We start from the raw sequence: 10,012 nt of genomic DNA, 5'->3' as shown, positions 1-10,012 counted from the left end.
GTCTCTATTTGTTAAGCCTGAAATTGTCCTCCTATGTCTGGTGAGACGCTCAGACATTGCTGTATCCCAGATAATATTTTCGCATATGTTCATGGGTTTTTCAGTCTGGTTCTTCCATTGCTGAGCTAAATTGTTTGGTTTAATAAAATTAATAATATAATGCAACAAAACATGTCTTTCCCAAATTTGTCTCTACAGCCACAACAAGTTCTGTAACCTTCCAACAGTGTGACTTCACCCCCAAAGGTCCAGCTCCTCCATTGTCTCCCAAGACAGATGGATGCCAATTCTCAGTGTATTTAATTGCCACAAACCTGGTGGGAGCCAGACCTAGCAGACTCCAGTTTGTGATAGTCTTGTAAAATTGTGGGTCTCAAATGCAGAAAAACTTCAGAAATCTTGAAATATGTTATATGAGAGTGTCAGGACATTAAAATACAATCAGAAGCAAAGCTGGAAGAGTTAAATGTTTTATGCTACTTGTGAGGATAAGAGCTCCCTCATTACATCCCCTTTCCTTCACTATTCTCACTATCCTTCCCTTCCTTTTTCATCCCTTCACTCATTGTAAGGATGGTTCTAAATTTTTTGAAAGACTAGTGGTTCATATCTAGGTTGCCTACCCAGAAAAGAAAAAGTGGCATGGGAAAGAGAATGTGTTTAATTTGCCTTTTTTCTTAAGCCTTAAACAAATATGCTCATCATATTTTCAACCATATGTTAGATGTACATCGGGTGCAATAAATAAGACATTACAAATGTAACGATACCTAGGGAAATGATATAAGAGGACAGTTCCAAATTGTTCATCTGTTCCCGAGCCCTGTAAGAGACATTCATAGGATTACACTTTTATTCCATGTGCCAGACTCTTTGAGCCAACACAGCTTCTTTCTTAGCCACAGATCACTGTGGTGTGAGTGTTGTTCGCTTAGAGGGAAGTGCGGAGGTTCTGTGCCCTTTAAGTGCAATGTTGAAGCATGTGGAAACATGCGTGCATATGGAGTTCTCCCTTTTTTGTACGTTCAATGTCCCAAATAAACTACTGGTTTGAGCGTATGAATGTCTTGCATAAAACCCCCCCAAGAAGCAGATATCTGAGAAGCTAATGTATACCTCTTGATTTGCAACAAATGAAGCCTGTTGTTTTTCATGAGCTACATGAAAAGCAAAGTACTGCTGCACACAATGCATAGTTGAGCTGTGGAATTCATTCCCAAAGGATATGATGGCCATCAACTTGGGGTGCCTTTAAAAGAAGATTAGAGAAATTAATGGAGCATAAGGCTACCAATGGCTACAAAACCTGAGGGTGATGTTCTGTCTCCAGTGTCAGAGGCAGTATTCCTCTGAATAGCAGTTGCTTAGAATCACAAGTGAGGGGACGGCTGCTATTGCACTTGAGGCCTCCTAAGCGCCTGACCACCTTGAGAACAGGGTGCTGGACTCAATGGGCCTTTGATTTTATCCAGCAGCACATTGACCTGTCTGCATCCTTTTTCTACTCTTAACATTAATTTTGTTGTTTTAGTTCACATTCCTGCTTTCAGGGCTGCATGGGGTGCAAGGGAAAGTGTTGTGCCTCTGGTGGGGGACATGCCATGCTCCTTCTGGAGTCCCCACCCTGCACTCAGCTCTCACCTGTGGCTCCTAGAAGCTGTCAGCATGCGACAACAGCCACACCCTGGGAATAGCTTCAACTGGCCAGCTAAACCAGGTGAGGGTAGCCAACGGGTCTCAAACCCTCAGTGAGTTAGGAACTTCCCCTGCATGGGAAGACCGGCTCTGGCGGATTGAGCAGACGAGACCAATAGTGGGTCTAACCATCAAGAAGGCAGTTTCTGCACATGCTGTAGAGGGAAGTGAGGAGCATCCACCTGAAAAGGTAGTCCATCTAAGAGAAGGAAAACTCTGATCCTAAACATTCACTGTCTTGTGGGATATCTTTGGGAGAAAGCAGGGCTAAGGAGTAAGTCCTCCTTTTGGCAACTCCTGCAGCCAACCTGGTGCCAACCCAATTGCTTTGCTTTGCTTTGGACCACATCAGTGAGGCTGAGAGAGTGGTGTCACCTGGCCAGCCCAGGACCTCCACACTCACTGCCCAGCCTGGCGCCCTGGGGAGGTCACTTGGGTGCTGCTAACACAGCCATTTGACTTCACTCCTAGAGGCACACTCTGTTGTCTTTCAAGATAGATGGATGCCAACAAACTTCCTTTTAATTGGTTTGGAAAATTAATTATACGTGAATATTAATGGAAATGAGATTTTATTTTTGTTTGTGGCATTAAACAGTAAGATATTATCTCATCATTTTTTCACTAGAACAAATGCAAACACCACAGCTTTCTTAAAATTGCTGTACCCTGAGTTTTACTCACCCTGATGGTAACAAAAGAACTGTAAGGAGTCTGTCACAGCTAAGGGAAAGAGATGTCCATCCGGATTGCATGGTGCTCTGCTTGCCTCTTTGCCATGGCCTTTTATACCTTGCCAAAGCCATCCCAAAATCAAGTGTGTTCCACGGAGAAGATTGAGAACATCACTATTGACATCAAAGCAGCCTTTTCCAAAGGCATCCGGGGGGAAGATCCAATCCATGCTTCATCTTGGGAAGCCTGTGTTGATGTCTGCTGCTTGGGTGCAGGTAAAAACGGTGCTCTTTAGGTGCATCTACATTACAGGCTTAAATTGGTTTGACAGCCAGTCATTTCCCCACTCCAGGAAACCCTGAGAACTATTGTCGTGTGTGTGTGTGTGTGTGTGTGAGAGAGAGAGAGAGAAAGAGAGAGAGAGAGAATTATAGAATTCTCAGCACTTACATCAAACTACAGTTCCCAGAATTGAGGGAGGGGTGATTATGGGGATCCATGACAGCTATAGCTGGCCTAAAATCAGTCTATGTTTATCATATAGATGTGTCACTTGACTGCACTTGAAATGAGCTGGGATGGACTGAGTTGGAGCTTGCAATCAATTGTGGGAGCTCAGATATGGCTAGTGCTTTCCTTCTAATCCCCTCTCCAAATGTGACTTCTCTCCCCCCCCCCCATCCTTCAGTCCCATGTTTCCAGCCACATGCAGCTATATGTCAAGAGCATCTATAGCCTTGGAAATCATGAAGTGCAGAAAATTTAATGCTGAGTATATTCAATAAGAGGGCTTAGAGTCTTGCTTTAATCTGCCCCCTCTAATAGTTCTTCCATGATGCACCCTGAGCCCCCCTGCCCTGGAGCTACTTCCCACTTCCTATGATAGCCATGTTCAAATATATAAAAGGATGTCACATAGAGGAGGGAGAAAGGTTGTTTTCTGCTGCTCCAGAGAAGCGGACACGGAGCAATGGATCCAAACTACAAGAAAGAAGATTCCACCTAAACATTAGGAGGAACTTCCTGACAGTAAGAGCTGTTTGACAGTGGAATTTGCTGCCAAGGAGTGTGGTGGAGTCTCCTACTTTGGAGGTCTTTAAGCAGAGGCTTGACAACCATATGTCAGGAGTGTTCTGATGGTGTTTCCTGCTTGGCAGGGGGTTGGACTCGATGGCCCTTGTGGTCTCTTCCAACTCTATGATTCTATGACCCTGATGTTTCACTCCTTTTTTGCCAGGCTTTGTCCCCTCAGTCTCAGGTTTAAGACTCAGGAGACCTGCTCACTCTAATCCTCATCTTGGCTGGTAGTCTCACCACCTAGCCTTTTCAAAGCAGCTATGTCTTGCACACATGGAGAGCAGATGCTCCCAGAGTTCATATTCATGCTGCTTTTAGAAAGCCAAGTTCACAGCTGCTGACTAGGATGAATCATAGAATAATAGAATTATGGAGTTGGAAGGGACCCAAGGGTCCTCTAGTCCAACCCCATGCAAGACTCTCAACTAAAGCATCCATGACAGATAGTCATCCAAGCTCTGCTTAAAAACATCCCAGGAAGGAGAGTCCACCATCTCTAATGGGAGCTTTCCACTGCCAAACAGCTCTTACTGTCAGAAAGGTTTCCAAATGTTTAGTCAGAATCTCTTTTCTTGTTCCTTGAGGCCATTGGTCCTACCCTAGAGAGCAGCAGAAAACAAGCTTGCTCCCTCTTTCATGTGACCGCCCTTAAGATATTTGAAGATGGCTGTCATATCTCCTCTCAGTCTCCTCTTTTCCAGGCTAACCATACCAACTCCCTCAAGGCTTGGTTTCCAGACCTTTGATTATCTTGGTTGCCCTCCTCTGCACACGTTCCAGCTTGTCGACATCATTAAATTGGGACGCCCACAATTTGTGATTGTCATCTAGTCCAATCCCCTGCAATGCAGGAATGGATTGGTGAGTGCATAGCTAGTAACAGTGGAGTCCTTTCCTTCTCAGTATGGGACAGAGCCGGCTGCTGGTGTGGTTTTTCAACCTAATCTACCTCACAGGGTATATGGGTGTACAGAATGGGAGAAAAAGCACAGGTTGCCTGGTACTCCAGAAGGAGGGTGGGATAAAAATGTCACAAAATAAGTTGAAAGGTTAATGAACCAGTTCCTCTGAGTTTTTTCAGCCTCTCCGCCCAGAGGCAGATTTGGGGCAGCACCAAGCCAAGGGAGGCTCTGCAGGATACGGCAACCATGACATAGTGCACAGAATGGAAGGCGAGAGGCAGGTGGCACCAAATTTGGGGTTTGCACAGAGCACCACCCACTGAAATTTGAAAGACCAGAGTCTGCCCTGTCAAGTTCAGAGAGGGCACTGGGGAGGAGAATGAGAGTGGTACCCATTGCTAGTCCTACTCAGAGTAGACCCATCAAAATTAAGGGCCATGAAACTTAGTTTCATTAATTCCGTGGGTCTACACTGAATTGAACTTGGCTGGATGCAACTCTGAATCTCCAACTAACATTGGGCTGTCCTAAACTGTGGCACTTTTGGAGCCTGACAAAGGTCTGGAATTCTTCTCATAGTGCGTGTGACGTCATGACTGGGCTATACCACTTCAGAATGAGGGGAGCTCCGCCATATGAAAAAAATAATTCTCCTTCATATAGAAACTAGCCTATCGGGTAGAAAGCTAGGCTAATAATAACGCTGACTAGCTAGCTAGTTACACAAACTCTGGAATGGGACAGCCCAGTAACAGGTTTCCCGCCCAAGTGGGAACTAAGCCAGCAAGGTGGAATATTGAGGACTATTCCACTCTAGACTGAGATGTCTTATCGTAAATATATCAGATATAAAGTCTCTCCAGTGTTACAGTATATTTAGGTTGTGTGTTTGTGTGTGTGTTTTCCAGACAGCAAGAAGTGCAACTATGTGGTCTTTAATACCAGGAGCAAAGGAAATTACACAAATTGCTACCTGTTCTATTATCCCACTAATGAAACCTTCCTGGTGAGACAAGTGTCAGGACTGGTGACCTACCGAATGATAAAAGGTAAACAATGATTTTTAAAAAGAAAAGGTGTTGATTGACAGTGGAAGATTTTCTTGCTTCATGTTGCTGTTTTATTATTGACTGTTTTATTCAAAGTGTTGGTGCTGACCTTTAAAGCCCTAAATGGCCTCGGCCCAATATACCTGAAGGAGCGTCTCCACCCCCATCGTTCTGCCCGGACGCTGAGGTCCAGCGCCGAGGGCCTTCTGGCGGTTCCCTCATTGCAAGAAGCAAAGCTACAGGGAACCAGGCAGAGGGCCTTCTCGGTAGTGGCGCCCTCCCATGAGATGTCAAGGAAATGAACAACTATCTGACTTTTAGAAGACCTCTGAAGGCAGCCCTGTTTAGGAAAGTTTTTAATGTTTGATGTTTTTATTATATTTTCAGATATGCTGTAAGTTGCCCAGGGTGGCTGGGGAAACCCAGCCAGATGGGTGCAGTATAGATAATGAAGTTGTGGTGGTGGTAATAATAATAATAATAATAATAATAATAATAATAATAATAATAATAATAATAATAATAATAATTATTATTATTATTATTATTATTATTTTTATTATTCATACCCTTCCCATCTGGCTGGGTTTCCACAGCTACTCTGGGCAGCTCCCAGCAGAACACTAAAAACAGAATAAAACTTCAAATATTAAAACTTCCCTAAACAGGGCGGGTGGCGCTGTGGGTAAAAGCCTCAGTGCCTAGGACTTGCCGATCGAAAGGTCGGCGGTTCAAATCCCCGCGGCGGGGTGCGCTCCCGTCGCTTGGTCCCAGCGCCTGCCAACCTAGCAGTTTGAAAGCACCCCTAAGTGCAAGTAGATAAATAGGTACCGCTTTATAGCGGGAAGGTAAACGGCGTTTCTGTGTGCTGCTCTAGTGCCGGTTCGCCAGAGCAGCTTCGTCACGCTGGCCACGTGACCCGGAAGTGTCTCCGGACAGTGCTGGCCCCCGGCCTCTTAAGTGAGATGGGCGCACAACCCTAGAGTCTGTCAAGACTGGCCCGTACGGGCAGGGGTACCTTTACCTTTAAACAGGGTTATGTTGATATTATGATAAATTTTGATTTTATTATGTATTGCAATCTGTTAAACTGAATTTGTCAAAGATTCTTTAGCTGTGATTTCTGCACTGTAGGGGGTTCAACTAAATGATCCTTGGGATCCCTCCAAAACCTACAGTTATATGATTCTAAGATCAAGTAAGTGTTGTGGTGTGTTCTTGTTTTAGCCAGACCATTTGCAGACAACACAGCTTCACCATACCAATAGGGATGTTCCACAGATTGTACAGTTTGTGCATTGTAGTGTTGTGTTAGAGCATTTAAGCATACTTGATCCTAGGAAAGTTTACTCTTAAGTAACTTCCACCAAATTTAACAAGGCTTACTCGCAAGCAAGTGTGCATAGGATTGTAGCCCTACCAGGAGGCAAGTCCCATTGAACTGAAGGCATGTCTAAACTATACATGTGAGCTAGTTTTGAACTTTTTGACAGTAATGGTTCCCCAGCAAGGGATTCTGGAAATTGTAGTTCTGTATAGGATTCTGAGTAATAATAATAATAATAATAATTCCCAACATTCCTGCAGAATCTGCAATCTCTAGGGTTCTTTGTAAGCGGAATCAGAATGCGAGTCTCCTCTACTGGGGTGCAGGATAGTGATTCTGAAATAAATTAAGGGCTCTTCACCCTTAATTTGTATTTATGTGGGGACTTGCTTGTTGAAAGTATTAACAAATAATAATATACCTCCTTTCTTCCTTTTTAGATGCAAAGGTCCCCATGCCAACTCCTTCTTCAGTTCAGCTCTCCCACCCAACTGTGAATGGGAAGTCTGTGTCTGCACTGGCTGCTATGTTCAATCCTCACAGCCCAACAAGCCCTCTGCATGGGTCAGGTCCTTTGCAAAAGCCAATTCCCCCAAAGAGTGTGGAAATATTGAACCATTTAGATGATAAACACATAGATGAGATGGGTGGACACTCCCAGCATCCACAAAGCAGAAGGGCAAATGGTTCAAAGAGCTTGGGTTCTTCAACAGTGCCTGAACTCAAGAGTTTGTTGTCCCCAAGTTCTCCAAATGCTATTGAGCCTGGTATTCCCACTGCGCAGCCCACAGTTAAGTCACCTACTATTACCACTGGCACCCAGCCTGGTACTATAATTCCTCACGTGTCTCCTAGAAAGGCAACAACCACTAGGTCTACTACAGCCTATCATAAGAATGCACCTTGGGCAACTACAAATCTAAGAAGAAGTACCACTGTTCCCAACCCATCTACCACTGCTGGATCTAGTGCTGGTAGCCTCCGCCCACTGCTTATGAAGATTTCTTCTGCTTCTTTACATGATGTCCACCTTGGCAATGGGCAACAAGGCTTGAAAGGTGATATGCTTAATGGAGAGCCCAGCAAGGAACATTCCCTTCACTTTGGTGACAAAAGCATACTTACAGCTGCCTTGCTTTTGGGGGTGGTCTTCTTTCTCTTCGTTACAGTGCTGGTAGGTAGAAAGATGCTTGAGTCTCTTCAGAGAAGGCGTTACACTAAGCTAGACTACTTGATCAATGGCATGTATGCGAACATGTGACAGAGGAAAAACATGAAGAAGTACATTAGTGGTAAATTTGGAAGCTTTATAGATGGATTGGATTTGTCACAGCAGAGAACATGTTATCTTTCCTACAAGGTCAAGTTTAAATGTTTCAGTTCCCTCACGAATGGAGTTCTTATGTGGTATCTTTGCTTGTTTGCAGTGTGTATCATGTGTTGGCTGCATATCGAATCCCCTGCTTTCTGCAACAAGAAGTCTGTGATAGTTTGGCATTCTATCCCACTTGCATCATAAGGGCAACATTTACATTTAGCCAGAGCAGTTTGTGCAGCAGCCAGACTGGCCAGACTGACCACCTCTGTCTCTGAATGGTTGTTGAGAATATGGCATGCAGGAAGGGGGTAATCAGTCTGCCCAAAAAGAGTGATGATGTCAGACGTTACAGAAACAGAAGGCAGAATTTAGTTTAAATACTGTCTGTGTCTGACTGTATTTCCACACACAGTAAAAAATCAACACAAACATCTGTGTGATTGGAGACAAGATGCCACACAGCACACAAAAGAGGCTTTCAGAGCAAACCATTTTCCATTTCGCTTCTCACACAAAGTGCTAAGTATAACACTTAGACCAGGCTTCAGTCAAAATGGAGCAGAGCAAAATGTTAAAAGAAACACGGGGCCTCTGCTAAGAATGGGGACTCCCTGCCATGTTCCTTGTGATCTCATTGCATTGTGTGGTAGGGCCAGTGCAACACGCAGTACAGTGATGTCAATTATGGAGAACTTGAAACGCGTATCCCATTTTAGCAGCAGCCCCACATTAATAGCATATAGCTCTGCCATGAGGGTTTTCTTATGGGAAATATTGCGTCATCATTTGCTGTAACAATTAATTTTGAAAAAATGAACCCAAGCACAATTTAGATAACATTTCCCCCTTTAAAAACATTGTTTAGTCACTTGAAGACTATAGCCTACAGCTGCTTCAATGTATTTTGTAATTAGATTAAAACAAATCATATTTGGATTTTCTAAACGGTTTATTGCTGTTTCTGTATGTTTTAAACATAATCATCTGCTCAAATTCTTGGTACAGATACATTCTCTGGACATTTTGATTCATTGGTCTGCAATTCCTGATATCCTACCTAAATCTGCTCTTCTGCTATTTGAATTCATTGCTTCTTCTCTGTCTACCACTAGATCAGCCAAAATCAGCTTTTCACAGCAATATAGATAAGTGTTAGCTAATGCTTGCAGGAACACCACCACCCCCATATTCTGCTACTGAATGTGGGTTTTTTTCACTTTAAATTTGCTTACAGATACAGTGGTACCTCGGGTTAAGTACTTAATTTATTCCGGAGGTCCGCTCTTAACCTGAAACTGTTCTTAACCTGAAACACCACTTTAGCTAATGAGGCCTCCTGCTGCCGCCGCACCGCCGGAGCACGGTTTCTGTTTTCATCCTGAAGCAAAGTTCTTAACCTGAAGCACTATTTCTGGGTTAGCAGAGTCTGTAACCTGAAGCGTATGTACCCCGAGGTACGACTGTACTATTTCTTGAAGGGGGGCCCCTGAACAGTGGGCAAAGTTAATGTTCTATGTGAACACCAGAGGGCAGCAAATATGCTAACATGCAGGCTGCAATCCTAAACCCACCTTCAATGGAGTCAGCTACTAGGTCAGTGTGCTGTGGCACCCTGGGCTGCCTTGAATACTGGTCGGGTGCTGCATGCAACACTGGCCTCTGTCCCTTCCTCCTTCCCCCTCCAATGCCCTCTCACTCTCACGCCTCTGCCTCCCAAAGGCTTGCACAGCTGTTTATTGCAGCAGCCCTGGCTACAAGCTCCCCAGGGGAATGGTGCCTGGGGCTCCCAACATGGCAAACAAATATATTCACTCTGCTGACACTGAGAGCTCAGAAAGATTAGCCACGTCCCAGTGGGCTCAAGAAGGAACAATTTATTGCCCCACCATATATATACGGCATTTATATGTGACTAAATCATTAGCGTACATAAAAATAACTCTGCAGAGAATAAAAGAATAAAAGCAAA

General features: G+C 44.2%; 1 protein-coding gene across 3 annotated transcripts; it reads left to right on the top strand.

Annotated features, from left to right (window-relative positions):
* The first annotated feature begins 2,323 nt into the window (after positions 1-2,323).
* MANSC1 (MANSC domain containing 1) lies at positions 2,324-8,988 on the top strand. Of its 3 annotated transcripts, none has more exons than XM_081191058.1 (3): positions 2,324-2,645; positions 5,258-5,398; positions 7,166-8,988. In XM_081191058.1, exons 1-3 carry the CDS (start codon positions 2,432-2,434, stop codon positions 7,984-7,986), a joined length of 1,176 nt encoding a protein of 391 aa, XP_081047184.1. In that variant the 5' UTR covers positions 2,324-2,431; the 3' UTR covers positions 7,987-8,988. The 3 variants fall into 3 exon arrangements, with proteins under 3 accessions (XP_081047184.1, XP_081047186.1, XP_081047185.1); XM_081191060.1 differs by lacking the exon at positions 2,324-2,645 and adding an exon at positions 3,882-4,308; XM_081191059.1 differs by lacking the exon at positions 2,324-2,645 and adding an exon at positions 4,278-4,329.
* The last annotated feature ends 1,024 nt before the right edge of the window (positions 8,989-10,012 follow it).

The sequence above is a fragment of the Podarcis bocagei genome (assembly GCF_964188305.1).
Source record: "Podarcis bocagei genome assembly, chromosome: 4".
Classification (NCBI taxonomy): Eukaryota; Metazoa; Chordata; class Lepidosauria; order Squamata; family Lacertidae; genus Podarcis; species Podarcis bocagei.
The sequence above is the reverse complement of the archived record's forward strand: the minus strand, read 5'-3'. Positions and strand labels throughout refer to the sequence as shown.